The sequence below is a fragment of the Dendrobates tinctorius genome, unplaced genomic scaffold (assembly GCF_039654945.1).
Source record: "Dendrobates tinctorius isolate UK_male_01 unplaced genomic scaffold, ASM3965494v1 ptg000060l, whole genome shotgun sequence".
NCBI classification, from domain to species: Eukaryota; Metazoa; Chordata; class Amphibia; order Anura; family Dendrobatidae; genus Dendrobates; species Dendrobates tinctorius.
The window spans coordinates 90,622,501-90,650,404 of record NW_027361728.1 but is presented as its reverse complement, the minus strand read 5'-3'; the positions used below and the strand labels follow the sequence as shown (position 1 = coordinate 90,650,404).

The 27,904-nt window shown below is 45.2% G+C and overlaps 1 protein-coding gene across 1 annotated transcript in view; it reads left to right on the top strand.

Moving 5' to 3' along the window:
• LOC141092828 (phospholipid scramblase 2-like) overlaps window positions 1–27,904 on the top strand; it is a 102,863-nt gene that overhangs the window by 37,510 nt on the left and 37,449 nt on the right. The window contains exon 4 of the mRNA XM_073579153.1: window positions 19,471–19,513. Within this exon, the coding sequence (XP_073435254.1) occupies window positions 19,471–19,513 (43 nt within the window). The remainder of the gene's footprint in view (window positions 1–19,470; window positions 19,514–27,904) is intronic.

Sequence of the window (27,904 nt, the reverse complement as noted above, 5' to 3'; positions counted from 1 at the left end):
GGAGACACAGTAATGTGCTTGGATATTAGAAACGCTGGGACTGCCCCTGAGGGACATCTAGGGACAAAGTGATTTTTCTTGCCCGAGGACTAGAGAGTTTAAAGAGAGGCGGAATGTAAGGGGATTAATGAATTTTTTAGCGGAGTGTACAGTGAACCTTAAGTAAACAAACATCACCATCTAGTGGCCAGACCATGTAAGAACAGGAAAAAAAGAGAAAAAGCAGGAACCGTAAAATACCGTATTAGTGGGTTGCCAGGAAGGAACCAAAGGATAGGGACACGACACAAGTGTGGCCCCCTGCACAGATAGGTGTCACAAATTTCTGTGAACTCTAATGGTGTAAGAAGCCAGCTTTTCAGCCATTTTTACACACAAATGTAATAAGTGTAAGGGAAATTGTGCAGTATGGTGGGTAGCAACCTCTGCAGGAAAACTACTAAGCCCAGGAGAAGAAATTTGGCATCCCTGGGATTGAGTGGTGCTGGAGATGATGGAGGCCAGCCATTGCCTTTTCTGTGGTCATAGTCTGGACTCCAACAATATCTGGGTAGCCGCATGGGATATGATGTCTTGTGCAGTTCAAGAAATGCCCAACTGCAAGACAATGTAATGAGGAGCAGGTGCTGCGTATGTCACCACGGAACAGACGGACCAACAGTTAAAGGGAGGTTATATTACAGGGGATAACACTGACAAAATAACGGTGAAGTATTGATATTATGAGAACAAACACTGAAAACAGTAAGAAAAAGGAATAAACGAGATTTGACAATCTTATAAGGGGTTTTCCTGTGAAGGCACTTATCAGTCTGAAGAGGGAGGACTTGATTGAAGGGTCGAGCTTCTCCCACGTTGGCGCCGAATCACGAGCACTGCTTGTTGTCTGTAGCCCTTCTGTACTCTGTTTCTTTACATTTTTCCTCCACTGGGGTCTCAAGGGTTAATGCTGGAGGCAGAGGGGGTACTGGGCAAATGGGGTCCCCCCTGCTCTGAGTCTTTTGTCTAAGCACAACAGCCTCTCCCAGGGGAAACAACACTCCGTCCCCTGATAGATCTCTCAGCATGGATCACTGTCTCTGCACGTGCTGCTGTCTCCACACTAGCTGCTGTCTTTGCACTGGACACAGACTTTACAAGGGTTCAGGACACATCTCATCTGTCACTGCAGGCTCCAGCTTCACGTAGTCACGGGCTACGGTCTCTGCTCTGGCCTCAGTCTCTATACAGGCCTCCGCTTCTCTGTGGGTCTCAGTCTGTCCACAGGGATCAGGGCGCACCTTTGCTGTCTTCGCAGTACATAGCCTCACGTACTCACGGTCTGCAGTCTCTGTGCGCAGTACCCCAGTCTTTACTCTGTGACCGGGAGCACTGTCTCTCTCCCAGTCTGAGTCAGCGTCCTCCCCCGTCTGCTGCCCAGGCTGCTCTGAGGAAAGCGCGCGCTCTTTTCCCGCTCTCTGCTCGGCTGGCTTCCTGTGTTCAGCCCCTTCTCTGTCCCCCAGGGAACCTGCTGCCCTGCTCAATGGTTCCGGGCATGGAGCAGAGGAGGCAGCCCTCCCCCGGCTCTTCCTGCACTTCACCCCCTTACAACAACACCAGTTAGGGATCAGAAGAGGGATGTCGAGACATGATCCTTAATTCTCAGTGGTATGAAGAGAGCTGAGTTACTGTCCTGTAAGCCTGAGGTGTCATGGATACCAAGGTCCAGGTTGAAAGGAGAAATTTTAGTTCACATATAGTGCTAGATGCAGTGGGACTAGGAATGAGGAGAGCTGCTTCTCATTGCAGGAGAAGAGCTGGGTTCAACACATCATGAAGGGATGTTTGCTCAGTGTACAACATAGCTATGGAGAGCTGTAATCATCATCATCAACTGCTCCAGTAAAAGCAAGTTTTTCCTCCTGAAGTATTGACATTGCTTATTGAGACAGACTGATTCTGCATCCTTTCCACTACTTTCCCCTTTTTAATTTGCTGAGGACAGCCCACTGGCCTTCAAGACCACCGTGACAGATGGCTGTCATTACTCCCCGTTTCAGTGAAGGCCGACCCAGACACAAGGACATGTGATAACTGTGTCACAACTAAGAATTATAAAAGACCCAGGGGGCAGGGAAGGGGAGTTGTTGACGCTGAAACTGTATCAGGACAGACGTATGGAAATAGCTGAGCTGGCTTATATATGTAACTACCAGCATCGGCCAGACTAGTGAAATGAAGCCTCAGCTATGATTGAGGAAGAGGAATCCAAGAGAGAGAGACTACCAGAAAAGTCAAGATGACCTGAGAGAGAGAGAGATTATCAGAGGAATCGAGAGAGAGAGGGAGCTGACCAGAGGAATCTGAGAGAAAGAGAGACGACCCGAGAGAGAGAGATGATCAGAGGAATCGAGAGAGGGAGCTGACCAGAGGAATCTGAGAGAGATAGAGACAACCCAAGAAAGATGAACAGAGGAATTGAGGGAGAAAGGGAGCTGACCAGAGGAATCTGAGAGAATGAGAGATAACCTGAGAGAGAGATGATCAGAGGAATCGCGAGAGAGAGAACTGACCAGATGAATATGAGAAAGAGAGAAAGACGACCTGAGAGAGATAGACGATGATGAAGGAGGCCAGCCAGTGCCTTGTCTGTGGTCATTGTCGGGACTCCAACAAAATCTGTGCAGCCGCATGGGATATAATGTCTTGTGCAGTTCAAGAAATGCCCAACTGTGAGAGGGAAGGAGGATGGCCTATTTCCAACAAAGCCGAGGAGTGAGACAGCGTTGCAGCCTCAGTCCAACACTCTTTAACATCTACATCAATGAGCTGACGGTGGCCCTAGAGTCCTCCTCAGCACCTGGTCTCACTCTACGTGACACCCAGGTGAAATTTCTGCTGTATGCTGATGACCTTGTTCTTGTTATGCGGGGTTTAGGTCAAAGGAGGCTGACAAACCCGGGCCCCTGCGGAGTCCCTCAAACTAGGGAAAACCCTGTCTGACCCTCAACCCAGGGTTTTTGCTAAAGGTGCAAATGCCTGAGCCTCCAGCCTCTCCTTATCTCCTGCTCAGCCCTAAGCTGAACCCTCCACCCTCCACCCAGTGAGTTGTAAAACCACCAAAGCCCACACCATAATGACAGACAGGGAGAACTCAAACCACACCGCGCCGCAACCACACAGGACAATACTATAATGTGAACAGGGCAAAACAAAGCACAAATATAGGAAGGCGAAAAGGTAACAACGGATCATACGACACCAGATATGAATTTCTCTCTCCAACACCTCCTCTCCAGCCCGGAACCACTTGGCACAAAACACAAGCTATAATCGGCGACGCCCACAGGCCAGCACGACTATTTAAAGACCGTGGGCGTGACCAAACATCCCACCTGATTTCCAGCTAGATTAACCCCAGATAACCTGAGTAAAATCAAGCCGGCGCCACTGAGGCTATAGTGGACGGAGATGGAACTACCGCTGCCTGACGGACGCTGTGGTGTGAACAGCGTCCGACATGACAGTACCCCGTCTTCTACGAGGGACCCCAGGGCCCTCAAGACTCATAGGACCCGGCTTGTCCGGATGACGGCGGTGAAAGGAACTGACCAGCCGATCCGCATGTATGTCCGAGGCTGGTACCCAAGACCTCTCCTCCGGACCATACCCCCGCCAGTGCACCAAATACTGAAGAGTACGGCGCAGTACTCGAGAGTCCACCACCTTGGAGACTTCAAACTCTAAATCGCCATCCACCATGACTGGAGGTGGCATTGGCGTCGTGTCCACAGAGCCTACCACCTTTTTCAATAAAGACCTGTGAAACACGTTGTGTATCTTGTATACCGCAGGAAGCTCCAACCGATAAGCAACCGGGTTAATGATGGCAGCAATCTTAAAAGGGCCAATAAATCTTGGACCCAATTTCAAAGATGGAATTTTGAGTTTTATGTTTTTAGTAGCTAACCACACCCAATCACCCACACACAGGTCCGGACCTGGCACGCGTCTAGAGTCAGCCACACATTTGTATCTTGCGCTCTTGCTCAGCAATCGCTGTTTCACACTCCTCCAGACCGATGATAGTTGAACTCCTAACCGGTCCTCCTCTGGGACGCCCCCAGAGCCCCCCTGACGCAAGGTACAAAATTGAGGATGGTGCCCATAAACACAAAAGAACAGAGACTCTCCCGACGATACTTGGCGGTGATTATTTAATGCGAACTCGGCCAAGGGAAGGAACGTCGACCACTCCTCTTGGTTGTCAGACACAAAACATCGCAAATACTGCTCCAGATTTTGGTTCATGCGCTCAGTTTGACCATTTGACTGCGGATGAAACGCCGACGAATGAGACAACTTGATCCCCAATCGTGAGCAAAAAGCTTTCCAAAACTTCGCCACAAACTGGGTACCCCTATCAGACACTATGTCCGACGGAACTCCGTGCAGTCTGACCACCTCCTGCACAAAGACCTGAGCCAACGTCTTCGCGTTGGGCAAGGAAGGCAATGACACAAAATGCGCCATCTTCGAAAATCGATCAACCACCACCAGGATGACCGTGTTCCCCGCCGAGGCAGGCAAGTCTGTGATAAAGTCCATGGAGATTTCTGTCCATGGCCTACTAGGTATCCCCAGAGGCTGTAGAGTGCCAGCAGGACGGGTTCTGGGCGACTTGGCCCTGGCGCACGTGATGCAAGCTGTCACGTACGAAACCACGTCCTGCCGGATTTTTGGCCACCAGAAGCGGCGCGATACCAGTTCCAAGGTGCCCCTAACCCCTGGATGACCGGCCAGGACCGAGTCGTGGTGTTCCCCCAACACTTTAAGACGAAGATGAAGGGGTACGAACGACTTATTAGCGGGAAGTCCTGGTGGTACCTCCTCCTGGGCCTCGGCAATCTCCGCCTCTACCTCAGTCGTGAGAGACGAAACCACTACACCTTCCTGGAGGATGGGTACCGGATCTTCCCGAGGTTCTCCCCCCGGATAACACCTGGACAAGGCATCCGCCTTGGTGTTTTTCGCCCCAGGACGGTAAGTCACCAGGAAGTTAAAGCGTGTAAAAAACAATGCCCAGCGAGCCTGCCTGGGAGACAGACGCTTGGCCGACTCCAGATAGAGCAGGTTTTTATGGTCGGTGATGACTGTGACCTGGTGGGCCGCCCCCTCCAAGAAGTGTCGCCATTCCTCAAAAGCCAATTTGATGGCCAACAACTCCCTGTTGCCGATGTCGTAATTCCGTTCAGCTGGCGACAGCTTCTTGGAGAAGTAGGCGCATGGACGCAAATTGCTCAAGGACGAGCCCTGTGACAGTACTGCCCCCACTCCCACCTCAGACGCATCGACCTCCACCGTAAAAGGTTTAGATACGTCCGGTTGCACCAGAATGGGGGCTGAAGCAAAACGGTTCTTTAGAAGCTCAAATGCACGCACCGCATCCTCAGACCAGATAGCGAGATTGGTACCTTTTTTCGTCATGTCCGTGAGCGGTTTGGCTATAGTAGAGAAATTCTTAATAAACTTCCTATAATAGTTAGCAAACCCAAGGAACCGCTGGAGCGCTTTTAGATTACCAGGCCGTTCCCATCGCAGCACCGCTTGCACCTTCGCGGCATCCATTTTAAACCCTGCTGCGGACACAATATATCCCAAAAAAGGCAACTCTTGAACAAAAAACATGCATTTTTCAAGCTTAGCATAGAGCTTATTCTCACGGAGCAGCTGTAACACCTGCCTGACATGCTCTAAATGAGTGTCCTGGTCGCTCGAATAAATGAGGATATCATCCAGGTACACAATCACAAATTTCCCCAGCACATGAGCAAATACATCATTTATGAAATGTTGGAACACAGCAGGCGCGGTTGTCAACCCAAATGGCATAACTAGGCTTTCAAAATGACCCTCAGGGGTATTAAATGCCGTCTTCCACTCATCCCCCTGACGGACCCTTATGAGGTTATATGCCCCCCTGAGGTCAAGTTTGGAAAACCACTTCGCACCAGCCACCTGGTTGAACAAATCAGGGATCAGAGGCATCGGGTAGGGATCACGGACCGTAATCTGGTTTAACTCCCGGAAATCCAGACACGGGCGTAACCCCCCATCTTTTTTCTTAATGAAGAAAAACCCCGCTGCTACAGGTGAGGATGAAGGCCGGATGTGCCCTTTACTTAAACTCTCCACAATGTAGTCCTTAAGAGCTTGTCTCTCCGGACCAGAAATACTAAACATCCTCGCCTTTGGCAATTTAGCCCCGGGTTTTAACCTAATCTGACAGTCATAGGCTCGATGTGGAGGCAGTTCTGAGCAACCCCTCTCAGAGAATACGTCCGCAAAATCCAGCAATGCCTCCGGAAGGCTGGACTTCACGGCGGACACACATGTGGCCAAGCAATTTTCCTGGCAGAAACTGCTCCACTGGACTATGTCCTGGGTTCTCCAGTCAATCACCGGGTTGTGCTTAGACAACCATGGGAAACCCAGGACTATTTGTGCTGGGAGATTATTGAGTACCTTACATGTAACCCACTCAGAATGTAGGACCCCAATGTGGAGTTTAACCTCAGCTACAAACTCAGTAATCTCCCCCTGTGGGAGGGGAGCGGCATTAATGGTAACCACGCGAATAGGATGAGGGAGTTTTTCGATCTTGAAACCTGCCATGCGTGCAAACTCCTCATCCATGAGATTGGTGGCTGAACCGCTATCCACAAACACTGATATTGGTAGCTCTCTGCCCGCAATAATAACCCTGGCAGGGAGCATACATTGAGATACCATCATGGAGGATATGCATACGCTCAGTTGGGCCTCCTCCATACCCTCTGAGCTTACCAGTTTTCCGCCGGTGCGACTTTCTTTGGTAGCACAGGACAAGCATTTACATAATGATCTCTTTTACCACAGTAAAAACATGCTCCATGCTTCCTGAACCCAGGAACGCGACGCTGCACATGCGATACCCCAGCGATTTGCATAGGTTCCGTGGGCTCACCTGCAGCAACCACACTGGCACCCCTGCTTTCCCCCAGAGGCAGCGTCTCCTGCGCCCCTTGACGCAAACGGCGATCAATACGAATAACCAAACTCATGGCAGATTCTAACGATGCAGGAGTCTCATACATCAGGAGGGCCTGTTTAACTCTTTCTGAGACCCCATGAATAAACTGACTCCGCAGCGCTGGGTCGTTCCACTGTGTGTCTACTGCCCAACGGCGAAATTCTGAACAATAGTCTTCCGCCATACGTTCCCCCTGACGGAGGGCGCGGATCTTAGATTCCGCCAAAGCCAATCTGTCGGGGTCATCATAAATGAGCCCGAGTGCTGAAAAAACATTCTCAACAGAATGAAACGTAGCAGAGTCGGCTGGTAAGGAAAACGCCCATGCTTGGGGGTCCCCACTCAGTAAAGATAACACCAGACCCACCCGCTGAGCCTCATTACCTGAGGAGACCGGGCGCATGCGAAAGTATAACTTGCAGGCATCCCGAAAGATGACAAATTTGCTGCGTTCCCCAGAAAATCGTTCAGGCAGCGGAATCTTAGGCTCTGCACCTGCACCTGCAGAAGTCGCTTGCACATTAGCTACAACCAGGCCCTGCTGCTGAACTGCCCCCTTCAACTCGGTGACCTGTACGGACAGCGCCGCCAACTGGCGGTTTATGGAAGTCATGGAATCCATGGAAAAATGTTGGGCCGATTATAATGTTATGCGGGGTTTAGGTCAAAGGAGGCTGACAAACCCGGGCCCCTGCGGAGTCCCTCAAACTAGGGAAAACCCTGTCTGACCCTCAACCCAGGGTTTTTGCTAAAGGTGCAAATGCCTGAGCCTCCAGCCTCTCCTTATCTCCTGCTCAGCCCTAAGCTGAACCCTCCACCCTCCACCCAGTGAGTTGTAAAACCACCAAAGCCCACACCATAATGACAGACAGGGAGAACTCAAACCACACCGCGCCGCAACCACACAGGACAATACTATAATGTGAACAGGGCAAAACAAAGCACAAATATAGGAAGGCGAAAAGGTAACAACGGATCATACGACACCAGATATGAATTTCTCTCTCCAACACCTCCTCTCCAGCCCGGAACCACTTGGCACAAAACACAAGCTATAATCGGCGACGCCCACAGGCCAGCAAGACTATTTAAAGACCGTGGGCGTGACCAAACATCCCACCTGATTTCCAGCTAGATTAACCCCAGATAACCTGAGTAAAATCAAGCCGGCGCCACTGAGGCTATAGTGGACGGAGATGGAACTACCGCTGTCTGACGGACGCTGTGGTGTGAACAGCGTCCGACATGACAGTTCTGTTATCACTAACTGAGAAAGGCCTCTAAGATCACCTGAAAATCCTAGAGACCTTCAGCAACACATGGGCACTGCCAATCAACCAGAAGAAAACTAATTTCATGGTGTTCCAGAAAAGAAAGCAGAAACCTACTGGCCATCCTATCTTCATGAGAGACAACTGTCCACTCACAGAAACCAACAAGTACACCTACCTGGGCCAAGAACTCAGCCAGTCAGGGAGCTTCAAGCAAGTCATAAAGTTACTGAAAGACAAGGAATCCAAAGCCTTCTATGCCATCAGAAGACATCTGTACCATCTCAAGGCACCATTAACCAACTGGCTAAGAAACTTTGACTCCATCATTGCCCCAATCCTTGTGTACGGCAGTGAGGTCTGGGGCCCAGTCTCATTCCCAAACTAGTCAAAGTGGGACACTGGGCCGACTGAAATATTCCACCTAGAGTTCTGCAAGCATCTTCTCCAAGTCCATCGGAGCACATCAAACAGCGCATGCAGAGCAAAGCTGGGCAGATTCCCACTACACCTCGCAATCCAGAAGAAGGTGCTGTCTTTCAAGGCTCAACTACAAAGTAGTAGTCCCAGCTTCTACCATCACAAAGCCTTCCTACACCAGGAAACCCCAGGAAGTCTCCTAACACAAAGTACCCAAAGCCAGCCTGACCAAGCCATCAAACTACATGGCATGACAAAAGGCGAAATCCAGAAGAAGGTACACAAAGTCAAAGAGCAATATCTCAGCATTTGGCGGAATGACATAAACAAATCCCAGAAACTGACGATATACCAGAACCTACAGAGGGAATACAAACTGGCCCCAAATTTAGAGAAACTAGAAAATCCCAAAGAGTGACAGATCCTGAGCTGGTACAGACTGAGTGCCCACAGCCTAATTTTCGAAACAGGGTGGCACTGACTGAACTACAAGCTCTTTGAGAGCAGACTCTGCCAGCAGTGCCCCCAGGAGGCAGTGGAGGACGAGTCACACTTCCTGCTGAGGTGCCTCAAATACTCCGCAGTGAGGGACACTCACTTCAAAAGACTGTCTGATCTCCTCCCAGAATTCACCTCCATGGAGGAGGAAGAGAAACTGCCGATAATACTGGGGGAAGAGGAAAGTGTAGCGGCCATAGCAGTGGAATATGTCAGTGCCTGCGACAGACTAAGAGGAGGCTGATATGTCATGGACTTCTATACCCCACCCTGGACATGTCCCTATTCCAAGACTAAGAGGAGACTGGATATGTCATGGACTCCTATACCCCACCCTGGACATGTCGCTATCCCCCGACTAATAGCCTGATATGTCATGGACTCCTATATTCCCTCCATCCCCCTATTTTTAACTTTTGCTTTGGCATTGCTAAAATGTACTTTGCCTTGCCAATAAAGCTCATTTGAATTTGATAGACAATAATAGGCATTGAGGGAGAGAGGTGGCTGACTAGAGCATTCTGAGAGAAAGAGACAACCTGAGAGATATGGACAATCATAGGAATCAAGAGAGAGGGAGCTGATCAGAGGAATCTGAGAGAGAGCGACAACCTGAGAGAGACTATCATAGGAATCAAAAGAGAGGGAGATGACCAGAGGACTCAGAGAGACAGCCCAAGAGAGGGAGATGACCAGAGGAATCTGAAAGAGAGAGACATGACTCGAGAGAGACGATCAGAGGCATTGAAAGAAAGAGAGAAACATGCAGAGGATTCGAGGAAGAGAGAGAGATAGACGACCAGAGGAACTCAGATAAGTGAGGAGTAAATTATGGTACAGAGGGGATCTGGGGCTGCGCTTCAGAAAATGGAGGCAGTCAGAGTAAAGGCATTGCTGCAACAGCTAGATTACAATAGACTTGCAGCCTATGGAGCAGGACCACTAACTACCATTAGTGCCTGTACTGTGATTGTTACTGTTAGGGCATGTACACATGTTACGGATTTTGATGCGGATCAAATCCTCAGTGCACAGCCAATGTTAGTCTATGAGAAATTAAGAATTCTTGTGCACATGCTGCAGAAAAATCTGTGCAGATTTGCAGCATTTTTTTTCCACAGCATGTCAATTCTTTTTGCGGATCCGTAGCAGCATTTTCCAGTCTGGCACATAAAAAATCTCTCTCTCGGATTTGATGCGTTTTGATGCAGATTTTCATGTGTTTTTTTCATGCAGATTTGTATGCGTTTTTGTAAGTTAAATTTGTTAGCCATTAAAAGGTATCATACCCACAAGATTCCTATTTTGTTTCTCTCACTGAGAGCACTTTATATAAAAAAAAAGTTGTGATGTCATTTCTTTATCCAACCTCTTATTTTGCATATTCCATTGAAGAATAATGTTTACACACACAGATAGATAGATCTATAGCTAGAGAGATCTATAGATACAGTTGTGGCCAAAAGTATTGACACCCCTGCAATTTTGTCAGATAATACTCAGTTTCTTCCTGAAAATGATTGCAAACACAAATTCTTTGATATTATTATCTTCATTTAATTTGTATTAAATGAAAAAACACAAAAGAGAATGAAGCAAAAAGCAAAACATTGATCATTTCACACAAAACTCCAAAAATGGGCCAGACAAAAGTATTGGCACCCTCAGCCTAATACTTGGTTGCACAACCTTTAGCCAAAATAACTGCGACCAACCGCTTCCGGTAACCATCAATGAGTTTCTTACAATGCTCTGCTGGAATTTTAGACCATTCTTCTTTGGCAAACTGCTCCAGGTCCCTGATATTTGAAGGGTGCCTTCTCCAAACTGCCATTTTTAGATCTCTCCACAGGTGTTCTATGGGATTCAGGTCGGGACTCATTGCTGGCCACTTTAGAAGTCTCCAGTGCTTTCTCTCAAACAATTTTCTAGTGCTTTTTGAAGTGCGTTTTGGGTCACTGTCCTGCTGGAAGACCCATGACCTCTGAGGGAGACCCAGCTTTCTCACACTGGGCCCTACATTATGCTGCAAAATTTGTTGGTAGTCTTCAGACTTCATAATGCCATGCACACAGTCAAGCAGTCCAGTGCCAGAGGCAGCAAAGCAACCCCAAAACATCAGGGAACCTCCGCCATGTTTGACTGTAGAGACCGTGTTTTTTTCTTTGAATACCTCTTTTTTTCTCCTGTAAACTCTATGTTGATGCCTTTGCCCAAAAAGCTCTACTTTTGTCTCATCTGACCAGAGAACATTGTTCCAAAACATTTTAGGCCTTTTCAGGTAAGTTTTGGCAAACTCCAGCCTGGCTTTTTTATGTCTCGGGGTAAGAAGTGGGGTCTTCCTGGGTCTCCTACCATACAGTCCTTTTTCATTCAGACGGATAGTACGGGTTGACACTGTTGTACCCTGGGACTGCAGGGCAGCTTGAACTTGTTTGGATGTTAGTCGAGGTTCTTTATCCAACATCCGCACAATCTTGCGTTGAAATCTCTTGTCAATTTTTCTTTTCCGTCCACATCTAGGGAGGTTAGCCACAGTGCCATGGGCTTTAAACTTCTTGATGACACTGCGCACGGTAGACACAGGAACCTTCTGGTCTTTGGAGATGGACTTGTAGCCTTGAGATTGCTCATGCTTCCTCACAATTTGGTTTCTCAAGTCCTCAGACAGTTCTTTGGTCTTCTTTCTTTTCTCCATGCTCAATGTGGTACACACAAGGACACAGGACAGAGGTTGAGTCAACTTTAATCCATGTCAACTGGCTGCAAGTGTGATTTACTTATTGCCAACACCTGTTAGGTGCCACAGGGAGGTTACAGGTGCTGTTAATTACACAATTTAGAGAAGCATCACATGATTTTTCGAACAGTGCCAATACTTTTGTCCACCCTCTTCTTTATGCTTGGTGTGGAATTATATCCAATTTGGCTTTAGGACAATTCTTTTTGTCTTTTTCATTTAAGACAAATTAAATGAAGATAATAATACCAAAGAATTTGTGTTTGCAATAATTTTCAGGAAGAAACTGAGTATTATCTGAAAGAATTGCAGGGGTGTCAATACTTTTGGTCACAACTGTAGAACTACAGATAGACCGATAGATAGATAGATAGATAGATAGATAGATAGATAGATAGATCGATCTATAGACAGTTCTATGGATAGATAGATAAATATATATACCGTATATAGATAGATATAGATATCCATAGATATATCTATCCATAGATATATCCATCTATAGATATATCTAAATAGAAAAGACAGATAGCAGCACAAACTTGAGCAGATTTTGGGTGCAATACTTCCTGAGTAATGCGGTTGTCCAATGCAAAATATAAATGGAAAAAAAAATCAGTTTCCTTGAACTGGAGTGCTGCCTGATTTTTTTTTTTCTGTTTATAGAAATAGATATATCTATCCACTGCTCAAAAAAATAAAGGGAACACTTAAACAGCAGAATATACCTCCAAGTAAATCAAACTTCTGTGAAATCAAACTGTCCACTTAATAAGCAACACTGATTGACAATCAATTTCACAAGCTGTTGTGCAAATGGAATAGACAACAGATGGAAACTATGGGCAATTATCAAGACCCACTCAATGAAGGAGTGGTTCTGCAGGTGGGGACAACAGACCTCATCTGAATACCAATGCTTTCTGGCTGATGTTTTGGTCACTTTTGAATGTTGGTTGTGCTTTCCCACTCGTGGTTGCATGAGATGGACTCTGAAACCCACACAAGTGGCTCAGGTAGTGCAGCTCATTCAGGATGGCACATCAATGCGAGCTGTCCAGAGGCTGGAGGTGCTACCAAGAGACAGGCCAGTACACCAGGAGACATGGAGGGGGTCATAGGAGGGCAATAACCCAGCAGAAGGACCGCTACCTCCGCCTTTGTCCAAGGAGGAACAGGAGGAGCATTGTCAGAGCCCTGCAAAATGATCTCCAGCAGGCCACAAATGTGCATGTGTCTGCACAAACGGTTAGAAACCGACTCCATGAGGATGGTCTGAGGGCCCGACGCCCACAGATGGGGGTTGTGCTCACAGTGCAACACCGTGCAGGATGCTTGGCATTTTCCACAGAACACCAGGATTGGAAAATTCGCCACTGGCGCCCTATGCTCTTCACAGATGAAAGCAGGTTAACACTGAGCACATGTGACAGACATGACAGAGTCTGGAGAGGCCATGGAGAGCGATCTGCTGCCTGCAACATCCTTCAGCAGTAGGTCAGTAATGGTATGGGGTGGCATTTCTTTGGAGGGCCGCACAGCCCTCCATGTGCTCGCCAGAGGTAGCCTGACTGCCATTAGGTACCGAGATGAGATCCTCAGACCCCTTGTGAGGCCATATGCTAGTGCGGTTCGCCCTGTGTTCCTCCTAATGCAGGACAATGCCAGACCTCATGTGACTGGAGTGTGTCAGCAGTTCCTGCAAGATGAAGGCATTGAAGCTATGGACTGGCCCACCCATTCCCCAGACCTGACTTCGATTGAGCACATCTGGGACATCATGTCTCGCTCCATCCACCAATGTCACGTTATGCCACAGACTGTACAGGAGTTGGCGGATGCTTTAGTCCAGGTCTGGGAGGAGATCCCTCTGGACACCATCTGCCGCCTCATCAGGAGCATGCCCAGGCATTGTACAGTAGGTAGGTCATACAGGCACGTGGAGGCCACACACAATACTGAGCCTCATTTTAACTTGTTTTAAGGACATACATTCCACTTTAATTTTGTGTGTGACTCCAAATCCAAGCCTCCATTGGTTAATAAATTTGATTTCCATTGAAGATTTTTGTGTTATTTTGTTGTCAGCACATTCAACTTTGTACAGAACAAAGTATTCAAAGAGAATATTTCATTCATTCAGATCTAGGATGTGTTATTTGAGTGTTCCCTTTATTTTTTTGAGCAGTGTATATATACAGTATATATCCATAGATATATCTATCTATCCATATTATTTTTTATTGCCTTTTATGATTGAGTTTTATTGCTAGAATCCTTAAAGCTACTTTCACCCTCAAAGACGGGTATACATTTCCATTGTAAAATACTTCACTGCATTTCAATAATTTGTAAATCCTTCTTAATTCTGTATCTTAGTCACCTAAACTGTTATATTAGATTAATAAATAATCTTTGGTTAATTCACCTGTTTACACACTCTTGATAGATCTGGATCACTGAATCAGTATCCACCTCAAACCCTTTCTCAGACTTCAATCCAACTTCACCTGAAGGTGAAGCTAGGAGGTCAGCACAGGGAGTAGAAACATATCTGAAAAATTAAGAAAAAATATGATGGATAATCCTTGTAATCCCTACTTTTCTGCAGAGGTTGACACAGTAAATAAAGCGATATGACACCCCCCAGTGCAATAACAAGAGGTTTATGGGTCTCAATGGAAAAGGTCCAACCAGGTCCCCAATTATTGCAAATCCAATTGTATTGGCCATTTTAAATAGGACAAAGGTGATATTTGGGCCCCCTAGGATCCAGGGATAGGGTTCGATTGCAACCCCATCACCTATTGTAGTTATGCCCCTGTTGCCCAAGTTCAAAATAGACTCGCCCTAAAGAGACCTAATATGCCCTAATATATATCCTCCATGCAGTGGTGAAAGAGGATAATTTAGTATCATGACTATCATTCCTAACCATCCCAAACTTTAGTGCAATGGGTGAAGTAGTATTGACTGCTGAGCCTGGATAACACATGCTAGGAGACCCAGAGCCCACTGATGCCGAGGGCCCCATAGCAGCCAATATAGATATAATTTCGCCATATTTGTACTTAATTTTCTAAGAAAGAAATTGCCTTTATTGAACTAGCACTTTCTAAGACTTTGTCCCCATATATTATAAAACTTTTCAGTGTGACTTGGAATTTATTGATACGCTAAGCTTCACTTAAGGCCTGTTTCACACTTCCGTTTTTGGTCATCAGTCAAAATCCGCCAATTTTATAAAAAAACGGATCCACCAAAAAAGGGTGGATTCGTTTTTTCCCCCCATTGATTTGCACTAGTGGCGGATTTTGACTGATGGTCGTCCGCTGGGTCCATTTTTTGACGGATCCATGAGAATTTTAGCGGCTCCTGGGCGGACCAGACGGACACTGCAACATTTTTTTTGGTTGACGGTCTGCTATTTCTAACTGCGCATGCCTGTAAGGTGAAAGCCGGGAGCAGTTTTAACCCTGAAATGCCGTCTCGGGAGCCGCTAAAGTTCTCTCTCTCTCTCTCTTGATTTCACCTGAGCTCCCTCGATTCCAATCACGTCCTCAAGACTGCCGCGAGATTGCGGCCATGAAGATTGCTGCGATGATTGCTGCGAGATCGCGCTCATGAAGATTGCCGTGATGATTGCCGCGAGATCGCGGCCATGAAGATGGCCGCAATGATCGCAGCGAGATCACGGCCATGAGGATCACCGCGAGATAGCGGCCGGCCATGAGATATCGCGGCGATGGGCAATGCCGCAAGATCGCGTCGAACTTCCAGCCCGCGGTCCCTTTAAATCACGCCGCTTTACATCTTCCACAGATCCGTACTGCAACGTGGTCCACTGTCATCCGTACGTCACGAAAAGGAGACGGATCAGTTGTTTGGAACCTTTGCCGGATTTCAACTGACCGCCCCCACGGAGGTATGAAACAGGCCTTAGCTGTAATTAAAAGGAACCTGTCAGCAGAAATGTGCACAGTAACCCACAGACAGTGTAAAGTTGGTGCCGTTAAACTAATTACAATGATACATTGGTTGATGAAATCAGTCTTGTGGTTGTTGTGTAAAACTGCGACAGAGTTGTAGTCATGTCAGCACAATCCATACTCACTGTGCTGGCAGCTGTTTCTTCCCTGCTGTGTCCCCCATTCTTCCTTGCGTTCAAAAGACAGGAGGCAGAGTCCAAAGCAACTTGAAACAAAACGGGTTTATTTTCTTCAGGACACAGCACATCCATAATACTTCCAGCACACTTGTCACAGTACCAGCAATGCATTTTCATCGTCTTTCCCTAACTTCTTCTTCACAGGAATAGGCCACAAAGTTATAACGGGACTAGGAGCCCGGTGAAAACGCCACTTCAATATATCTCCCTGAAACCTACTTCGTCCCAGACTCAAAAATACTATCTACTGGGTCGTCCACCCCTTCAATGCTTATCTTGCCCGTGCACTTTCACGGTGGCCCCCTCTAACTTCTTCACTACGTTGCTGCGTATATTGTGCTCTTAACTCTTCTCTTCTTCCTTTATACTCCCACTCCTTTCCTTGGATGGCTGGGCTTCTACTTCAGAATGTTACATGGTAGCTAAGCAGCCCAGGCCAGAGGCCACCTGAGCAGCACACAGGGGTCTACCCCTGACTGACTATATCCAGGAAGTCTCACTACCTTATTCCCCAGCTACCCCTCCTAGTTTTAACCTCTAAGTGTCCTACAACTAAACCTTCCTATGCAGTGTACTCAGTGCACTCATCTAGTGGCCCTTTTCATTAATGCACTGTCCCTATCTTACATATAGTGCAAAGATATGAAAATATGGCACAATGCAATATATTACAATTATATACAGGTAAATGTACATAGCAGCATGAACGTTTAAAGGGAATCTGTCTCCCTTTTTTTGACTATCAGCTGCGGCGTTGACATCAGGGGCTTATCTACAGCATTCTGTAATGCTGTAGATAAGCCCCCGATGTAACCTGAAAGATAAGAAAAACACATTAGATTATACTCCGATGGGTGTCGCGGTCCGGTCCGACGCCTCCCATCTTCATACGATGCAGTCCTCTTCATCCCTTCCTGTAGTGGCTCCAGTGCAGGCGCACTGCTCTGCCCTGTTGAGGGCAGAGCAGAATACCGCAGTGCGCAGGCGACAAACCTCTCTCGACGCCTGCGCACTGCAGTACTCTGCTCTGCCCTCAACAGGGCAGAGCAGTGCGCCTGCGCCGGAGCCAGTACAGGAAAGGAAGTAGAGGACGGCTTCATATGAAGATGGGAGGCGCAAGACCAGACCGCGACACCCATCGGACCGGACTGCCCCCTCCGGTGAGTATAATCTAACATGTTTTTCTTATCTTTTTGGTTACATCGAGGCTTATCTACAGCATTACAGAACCCTCCGGTTGGGTGAGCTCCGTCAGCTCGCACGTGCTGCCGGAACTTTCTCCCCGGGGTGCTCTGATGTTCTTCCTCCTGCTGTCTGGCAGGAACAGCTTCCGGACTCGTTGGTTCCTCAGGGGAAGTCAGCGGAGCGTCGTTCCTTCGGGGCCCCGGAACGGCCTGTGCTGCGGCCAGACGCCTCTCCAGTACTACTACTGCTACATTACAAAGCTAAAGAAGAAAATAACCGAGTGCCTCTAGTAGTCACCTACAACCCAAATCTGGAAGTGCTAAGGGGAGCTGCACGGAAATTACTACCTTTACTACAAAAAGATGCCCGATTACAATCCATTTTTCCAGACCCCCCACTACTGTGCTTTAGGCAGCCCCCAAATCTAAGAAGCATCATTGTCAGAAGCTCCCTGTCCTCTCCAACAGCTGGAGGAACCTTTCCTTGCAACCAGAAAAAATGCAAAACCTGTCCATCTATAATGACCACGGACAAGATAAAGATCCCCAATTCACATCAGGATTACAAGATCCCAGGTACTTTCAGCTGCATTACATCTAATGTGGTGTGCTTAATTATTTATAAAAAATGTGCAACTGGGGGTCTGTATGTGGGGGAGACAGGGCAAATGCTTAGAACAAGGATGAATGCTCATCGTCAAACAATAAGAGAAAAAAGAATGGATCTACCTGTGGCAAAACATTTTTGTATGATGGACTACAACACCAGGGATATGAAATTACTGGTATTGAAAGGTAACATCACATCTCAGAGAGAGAGAAGAGTCTGTGAGTATAAATTTATGTCGACCTTTGATACTCTCAATGCTGGAATGAATGTGTCGCATGGATTTATGTCTTTTTACATCAATTAAGGAATTTGCTCCTAAGACCTTGTGGGGGCATCACAACACATTAAGAGACCCCAATCAGAGGACAATAAAACATCCAGACTCCTTATCTATGAACTGGTCGAATATTTATGTTTCTCCCTCTCCCATAATCATAATTCTGCTTCACATCACTTGTCTCATCTATTGCATTTCTTCTGTGCTGTATTGTGCATAAATATGTGACTCTTCAGATTTTGTATTAGTCTATGCCTGATGAAAAAACCTGAGTAGTCTCGAAAGCTTGCAATGTGTTACTATCTTTTCAGTTAGCCATTAAAAGGTATCAACCACTGAGGACTCTCAATTCTGAATATTTTTCCATCTGCACATAATATTCCCTCCAGGGGCGGACCCGACATTGTTGACAGCTCTTGTTTGGCACTATCCAGACGCTGTCACACCCACGAAGTGCACCTTGTAGATAGGGACAGTCCTTTTTGGCGCCACAGCTCTCCATCTTGGCGGTCGCCATTTTGGTGTTCACAAAGTCACTCTCCAGTTTTTCTTTTGTCCAATCCGGTGTATTAGTCACTTCCAGTATTATTTTCTCGTCACAATCTTCAACCCGCTCACTATGGGTCACTGTATGCATAAAAAAATAGTCTGAAAATGGCGGCGGCCACGCCTGTGCAGTAACATCTATCGGCAGTCCGATAGCTGCTACTGCGCAGGCGCCGACAGTGCCATCTTGCTAGAGAAAAATAAATTGCTTCCTCTTGGATGAGGCAATTTTTTTTTCTCTAGCAAGATGGTGCCACCGGTGCCTGCGCAGTACCATCTATCAGATTGCCGATAGCTGTTACAGCACAGGCGTGGCCGGCACCATTTTCACACTGTTTTTTTTAAAATGTATTCATACCATCAAAAACAATAATTGAATACACATTATAGATGCGATCATGCTGCAGTGCAAAAATTAAAATTTTAAAATATATATAATTTTCATCATGTAAACTATGTGGCAGGTCAATGAGGGATCAGTGGGAACAACCACAAGACATCAACCAAGGTATCATTTTAATCAGTATAACAGTGCAAACCTGACACTGTCTGTAGGTTACTAAGCACAATCCTGCTGACAGGTTCCCTTTAAGGCAGTAAATAAGTTAGAAAAGTCTCTGTACAAGGTTTCATGCTTGCAACCTCTTGGTGCTTTGATTTAGTTATTATTTTCATGTTGTTTTCATAAATTTGTTATTTTTACAGATAGATCAACTAATCATTCACCAACAAACAGAATTGCTGGAAGGTAAGGAAAAAGACGCTAGTGTCTCTTCTGTCACAACATCATGTGAAACAACCACCAATTCACACTGAATCACCTTAAGCTGGTCACCATGGGCTGGTCACCTTAGGTAGGTCACCTTGGGCTGGTGGCATCTTTGTAGGCAGCTGAGGTTTGGTGGTTCTGATTCCATATATTAGTACAAGGGACTATCTGTATTTTGTCCGTAGTGTGGGAAATCTTTTTGAATTCATTATTGCATTTGGCAGCAGGACAATTTAGGGGTCTTTTTTCTGACAACAACCAGCAATTTACCAACCCTATTTATCCCCAATGAATCTCAGGCAAATAAAGTGAAGTACAAAAAATGAAGATTAAACCATAATTTATTCAACATAATTAGAAATAAAATTATTTTTAATTCTAATTATGTTGAATAAATTTATGGTTTAATCTTCATTTTTTACACTTAACTTTATTTGCCTGAGATTCATTGGGGATAAATAGGGTTGGTGTATTGTTATAGTGAAGTACCATCTACCGTTATAGGGTAGTTTCACATATAGAAGGACTAATTTTTGTGAATTAATAACAAACAATTGTAAGATTCTGCTAAGCAAACAAAAGGGACAAAAACTGTTTATAGTAGAGTCTAAAAGATGGTGGCATAGAAGATGGGGTCCCAGTAGTGAAGATAAAAATAAATACGATTTAATTTGCTGACTGATGTTATTTTGCGCCAAACCATCAGTGAGGTCTTTGTGTCCTGTCAATTTTAATGGCATTTTCCACTTTCCTGTTTATTGTTACTTATGTTATATCGCCTGTGGAGATCACAGTGCAGTTTCTCATCGCTCATTAAAATATGGATATGACACATCTGGAGTCTATAGTTTGTCTATAAGGGCATCAATACAAATGTATCATTACTAGTGTATGTGAATTCTGGTCTACATACACTGAATACTGGCATGTAACAGTAGAGAAGGGAAGCAGACATTATTATCAATTCTTGTCAATTTTTACTGTGTAAAGTCTTCCCCTAAACATTGTGCCTCGTTTGATGATGACACAGTTAGGTTAAGTTCACACTTGCATACCGGGGCTCTGCGGACGGCTTCGTACTTCCTCCCTGAAGCTCCGCCCACTTCCATTTAGGTCCACCTACTTCTGCATGCATTCCTGCATTCTTTAACATTGGGTACGCAGGACATGTGGATGTTGCGTTCCCGTGCGGTCGGCGGGCGTATCAAAATTATGCATCCGCATACATCCGCATGTCCTGCGTACCAATGTTAAAGATAGGTATGCAGGACCCATGCAGAAGTAAGTGGACCTAAACGGAAGAAGTGCGGAAGTGGGCGGAGCTTCAAGGAGGAAGTACGCAGCCGTCCGCAGAGCCCCGGTACGCAAGTTTGAACTTAGCCTTAATTAGACAACTTGGCATAATACGTAAGTTACAGAATCTCAATGGAGTCACAAAGGTAATGGTTATACACAGAATAGTGGCACAGATGTTGTTGAATATACATAATGGTGAATAAAGGCTTGACAGCTATATTATAAAATTGAGGCACAGAGCTTGGTAGCAATATATAACAAGAACAGTCTCTAAAAATATTTCACAGCGGGGAATCGCCAATAGCAGTGGATATAATCTAATAGGTTAGAACATTAATCTATTCATTTGGGTCTTTTTACAGAATAGCCCACTCAATATAGTTCATGATTACACTGAGTTGGCATAGTGAAGATACTGGTATGATCATTGGTGTTGGCCATATAAAAAGGCATCACAGGTGATTGCAGATACGGCAGGCTGGCATTACCAGTACTAGTCTAATGGTCACTAATGTAGGGCATGGAGCATTTCAGGCCCATTTTCAATCTCAGAACTTCTCAGGCTCATCTACAACCACTAAAAAAAACCCCACACAAATTAGGGAAAGTGATCCGAAACTGTAAATTTCGACAGAACTTTCTGACCATCTAATCGGTGTAGGGGCCTCTCAGCTGTATTCAGCTCCAAATCCTTTTGTTTCTCCATTAGATAAGCTGCTGCCATGGTGAGTGTCCTAAGACACTTTACTTTAGAAACATTGGCATAATTAATTAGCCCCAAAAATGTGTAACAGTGGCAGTGTACCTGAAAACAATAATGCCAGATAGACAATGACCCCAAATATATTAACCCCTTACTGCTATTGGATGGAATAACACCTACAAAGAACCTTTATGAGTTCAAAAATGCCCGGTTTTTAAAAATACTCTTTCAACATAGTCACACAAAACAGTTTTTTTTGCAAATAAATGTATAGTTAGTTTTATTATTAGTATATAAAAGCACATAAATACAAAACCAGTGAGTATATATAAGGTGGAAGACTAAGCAGCAAAGCAACCCAACACAAAATATAACAAACACTGCACAAAAATCGTGACCAGAGAGCAAGGCCTAGTGCAGGACATAAAATACAGAGCTATTCAATAATACCTTATAATAAAGTGCCTGTGCATTTAATTGCCAAAGTCTCACAAAGGTGGTGTATAAACATGATATGTTGTCAAAGCAACTGGGAGAAAATTCCCTATACTCATTACTAACACCTACCAATACAAAAGAGGCAAAGTACCCTGTCTGTCCTATGAATTGCAGCTATGCCCAAAAGATCACACTGGCGGTGTGAGTGCACAATGATAATGTATCTTACCCATGTGGGAAGGTCGAGCGGTGCTGGCTCTGCCCCGATGCGTTTCGCTCAAAGGGCGTCCTCGGGGGGCTGTGTGGCCTATGTTATGGGCCAAGGACCTTTTATACAGGCATAAATCAAGTAATGCCCGGTGTGCGCGGCCATCATGGCGGCGCATGCACGGTGGACGAGATGTCCCCGCTGCGTCATTTACGGTCATCCCGGAAGTCAACGTGCGTCATAGTGTCCATGTAACCATGGAGACCCGACGTGCACCGACACCTTTCACGGTGCGGCAGGCTCGCACACAGCGCATGCTCCCCTTATAGCGGCCATACAAAGAATCAGCAAAAAAGTGACAGTACTATTACAGGTCATACTTATCCCTATATCCCGATACACATTAGATCACTCATAATAGGGAGTGTAATACATGTCAGGAGAGAAAGTAGCATACAATTGTCATAATGATGGTTACCACCATACATAATTTATATGCACACATATATCACTAAAAGGACAAAGGAGCATAAAAAGAAAAAATAGAAAGAAAACATATTAACACAACTCAGTACCCTTGGTACTATAACACCCAGATAACAATTAAAGGGGCATGTACCAGGGTGTAGAGAAAAAGTTAACAAATCATGTATGTATAAATCTATACAAATGTACAGATGTAACCCAATACATGTCCCATCTTCCATCAAATTGATTGTTGTTGATATATAATTCTTTCATCTCCAGAACAGCTGATGTAGAAATCCACATCCTCATCATTCAATTATGCCAGAAAAAAGGTCTTCAAGAGCCAGATAGATAACATTTCATATATATATACGAACTATTAGAAAGAATAAAAAACATATATTAAAAGCAAACCCATAACAATTAAAAGAAACAAGAGAAAATCAAGGATACTTATTGGATGGAATAGTACATCCAATGGCAATACCTCTGCTTTGATGAGGGCTCCGGCGGTGAGCCCGCATCAAAGCCGGGACATGTCAGATGTTTTCAAAGTGATCCACCCGCACCTATTAACTAGTTATTATTATTATTTATTTATTTATATAGCGCCATTAATTCCATGATGCTGCACATGAGAAGAGGGTTACATACAAAGTTATAGATATCGTTAACAGTAAACAAATTTACAATGACAAACTGGTACAGAGGGGAGAGGATTGAAGCTTGAGGAAGATAATTTCCATATTCCAGGTGCCTTCTGGGAAAAGCGAAGAGTCTCCCTAAGCAAGAGGATCGTTGGATACAGCCGGGACCAGCTGCTTGGAAAGCATCGCCGAAGCAGGGATTGAAGCTTGAGGAAGATAATTTGCATATTCCAGGTGCCTTCTGGGAAAAGCGAAGAATCTCCCTAAGCAAGAGGATCGTTGGATACAGCCGGGACCAGCTGCTTGGAAAGCATCGCCGAACCAGGGATTGAAGCTCGAGGAAGAGAATTTGCATATTTCAGGTGCCTTCTGGGAAAAGTGAAGAGTCTCCCTAAGCAAGAGGATCGTTGGATAAAGCCGGGACCAGCTGCTTGGAAAACATCGCCGAACCAGGGAAGGTGAAGGTCACAAGGGGGCATTCTCTGCGTCTGGAGGAGAAAAGGTTTTTCCACCAACATAGAAGAGGATTCTTTACTGTTAGGTCAGTGAGAATCTGGAATTCCCTGCGTGAGGAGGTGGTGATGGCGAACTCAGTCGAAAGGTTCAAGAGAGGCCTGGATGTCTTCCTGAATCGTAACAATATTGTATCTTACAGTTATTGTTAGGTTCTTTAGAAGGACGTAAATCTGGGGATTTATTTTGACAGAATTTTATAGGCTGAACTGGATGGACTAATGTCTTCTTTCTGCTTTACTTAATATGTTACTATGCGGGATTTAACCAGCGCTTCCGGCCGCCAGGACGGAAATACGTGCATCGCCGACCCTCGTCACGTGATGCGTTGGCATCCTCGAGATCTCTATGGTTGTTGATGAGGCATTGCTATGAGCGCCACCCAGTGGTCTCCGCTCATAGCAATGCTGTAATTCTGCTACATGTAGGTGATCTGCTCATCGCCTATATGTAGCAGAGCCGATCAAATAGTGGATGCTTCTAGCCTCCCATGGAGGCTATTGAAGCATACCAAAATTTAAAAAAATGTTATAAAAAATATGAAAAAGATAAAAAAATATAAAAGTTTAAAACACCCCCCCTGAAATTTTTTCCCCGTTTTTGAGTACATGACATAGTAACATAGTTATTAAGGTTGAAGGGAGACTTTAAGTCCATCTAGTTCAACCCATATCCTATCCTAACTTGCCCTAACATGTTGGTCCAGAGGAAGGCAAAAAACCCCATGTGGCAACAGTAAGCTTCACATTGGGGAAAAAAATTCCTTCCCGACTCCACATACGGCAATCAGACTAGCTCCCTGGATCAACGCAATATTAAGGAGACTAGTGTATATACCCTGTAATATTATACTTTTCAAGAAAGGCATCCAGTCCCTTCTTAAATTTTAGTAGTGAATCACTCATTACAACATCATATGGCAGAGAGTTCCATAGTCTCACTGCTCTTACAGTAAAGAATCCGCGTCAGTGAGTATGCTTAAACCTTCTTTCCTCCAGACGTAGAGGATGCCCCCTTGTCCCCGTCACAGGTCTAAGAGTAAAAAGATCATTAGAAAGGTCTTTGTATTGCTAAAACCAATGATGTCATTCAAAAGTACAACTCGTCCCGTAAAAAATAAACCCTCACATGGCCATATTGACGGAAAAATAAAAAAGTTATAGTTCTGAGAAGAAGGGGAGCTAAAAACAAAAATGCAAAACTGAAAAGAGCTCCGGTCATTAAGGGGTTAATGACAAATACAGTACTATATGACATGTACTATGCTTCAGAAGGTAGAAAGTAATAGAAAGTAAGAATGGTCCTTGTGTGCCACTTTGATTGTCAGAACTCCCCTAATGCCCTGAGCATCCTCTGTAATGTAAGTATTACACTTGAATGCCCATTATAAAGTAAGTGTTCCTATAGTGCTCCCTACAAAGTAGTAATTCCCCTCCTAAGCCCTATTTAACAAGTAAAATTCTCACCTAAATGTTCCTAAAAGAAACAGTGCCCTCTGAGTGCCTCCTTAAAAATAATTATGCCCATTGGGTGGAGACATTACAAATAATAGTGTTCCAGCTGACTTCAGAATAGTAATAATGCCCCCTTGAGTGTCCCTCAAGTAGTAATAATGCCCCTTGAGTTCTCCACAAATAGTAGTACTGTTCCCAGTGTTCCTTAAAATGCAAAGTTCTAAAGGGTTCCTTTTAAAAAAATTAGAATCAAAATAACTCCACCGGCAAGCGTGCAAGATCAGACAGAGAGATGCGGTGAAGTCATGGTGCTACCTGTGCTGGGACACTGATGACCATTGTTTTGGAGGTCACAGACCTAAAGTGACCAGCAGTAAAGAATGGTAGGTCAAGGTTTAACTGTGTAAGTGCATCTAGATCAGTTGGCCATTGCCTGTTTACCTGGCTACATCACTGGTTCTTACCCAACTCTTTCTAGACTACTTTGAATTAATCGGAGGATGACCACTCTGATTAAGGGCCCCATCACACATAGCGACTCACCAGTGATCCCGACAACGATATCAATGAGTCAAGATCGCTGGTGAGTCACCACATGATCACTGGTGAGATGTCAAACATACAGCTTCACCAGCGATCAGGACCAGCGATGCCGAGCGCGCGGCGTCGCTGTGTACTTTAGTTACCAGCGCGCTGATGCAGGGAGCTGGTAACTGAGGTACACATCGGGTTTCTAAGGGACGTGCATCACTTAGAAACCCGATGTGTACCTTAGTTACCAGCTGATCGCTGGTCTCCCGCCTGTCACACGCAGCGATGTGTGCTGGCCAGCTGGAGACCAGAGACCAAAAAAAAGTCCAGGGCTTTCCTACAGCGATACCGGCAGGGGGGCCGGTCGCTGATCGCTGTCACACACAGAGATCTTGCTGGTGAGATCGCTGTTATGTCACAAAACTTGTGTGACGGGGCCCTAATACTTGGACTATTTGACCCTTCCTTCACTGACATAGCACTTTGATTCTGATTCAGCCCTTTGCCTAATGTTCTCTGGTTTTATCCCTTTTGTGTTTTCTTATAATTTAGATTGCTCCAATAGTCAGTAACTACATAATTGGATTATACAGTCTGACTGCTGATGGCACCCTCTTCACTGTCAAAGACTGGTGTCTGCCCAAACTGCCCAATGATGCCTAGCCTGGCACTTTTATATGTTGGCCCCTGCTAGAATGGAATGAGTGGTTGCACTGAGCGTCCATCTCCACATGTCGCCCACCATTCAGACACCACATTAGTATTACATTATAATACTCAGCTAGTACACATGTACACTTACATGGTATCACCCACAACAAAGTGTTAAACAGCACAAAGTGTACATTGCTACTGTACTTGTGAGGATTTATACGTTTGGATCTGGCAAACACGATGGTTAAATAACAATATCTAAGTGACATTTGTGATGTTGTTATGGGCATCTGGGTTTGTGAACTAGTCCTATTATATCTTCATTAATGCCATGGAGTCAACTCTCTACGGTATGCGTAAATACTAGATAAGTGTTCATTGCAATATCTGACTTTCACAAGTCTACACAAGTGAGGATGTCGAAATCTACTATTCTACTATGTTTGATTGCTAGTAATACAATTGTTGCCTAAGAATATGCCAACATTCTAACTAATTTACAAGAGTCAGGTAAAGGTCAAATTTTCAAAACATTTCACAGTATCGGATTAAGTTTGGCAGCAATACTTTCTATACAGTGTTCTCTTGAGAACTTTACACATACAATCCGGGACTGCATCTCTACCAAGTCATTGCTGTCTCCAAAAGGTTCTATATGAAGTCTCATCAATAACCCCTTCCTTACCAAGTGCGTTTCCAAGTGTGGTGAAATTACAAAAAAAAGTGCACTTACACAGTTTTTTTTTACCATGTTCACTAAATGCTGAAACTGACCTGCCATTATGATTCTTCAGGTCATTATGAGTTGATATGAACATAAGGATGAGTGACCTCATGGAGATCAACATCCAACACTGCGGAGACACCATCACATGTTTCTCAACGCAGTGATCTAGAGCAATGCCCCCATCCCTTATGGGAAATATGCAAAAGCATGTAAATCAACAGCCGCGGAGACACCATCACATGTTTCTCAACACAAGCAATGACTAGCCAGGTCTTTCCCTGGGAAGGAACAACCACGGGAAGGGCAGTCTCCAATGAAGGAAACCACCTATGCCAAAACATGGTATCCATCCACAGACAGCTGTTTCGGGGTATTGCCCCTCATCAGTGTGGAGTAGGAAACTGGCTAGTAGGAGCAATGCCTAGTGAAAGGCTATGAACATAAGGATGAGTGACCTCAACCACGGGAAGGGCAGTCTCTCTCTTTTGCATATTTCCCATAAGGGATGGGGGCATTGCTCTAGATCACTGCGTTGAGAAACATGTGATGGTGTCTCCGCAGTGTTGGATGTTGATCTCCATGAGGTCACTCATCCTTATGTTCATATCAACTCATAATGACCTGAAGAATCATAATGGCAGGTCAGTTTCAGCATTTAGTTAACATGGTAAAAAAAAACTGTGTAAGGCTGGTTTCACATTTGCGTTTTTTAGCGCTGGAAAAAAACGCTA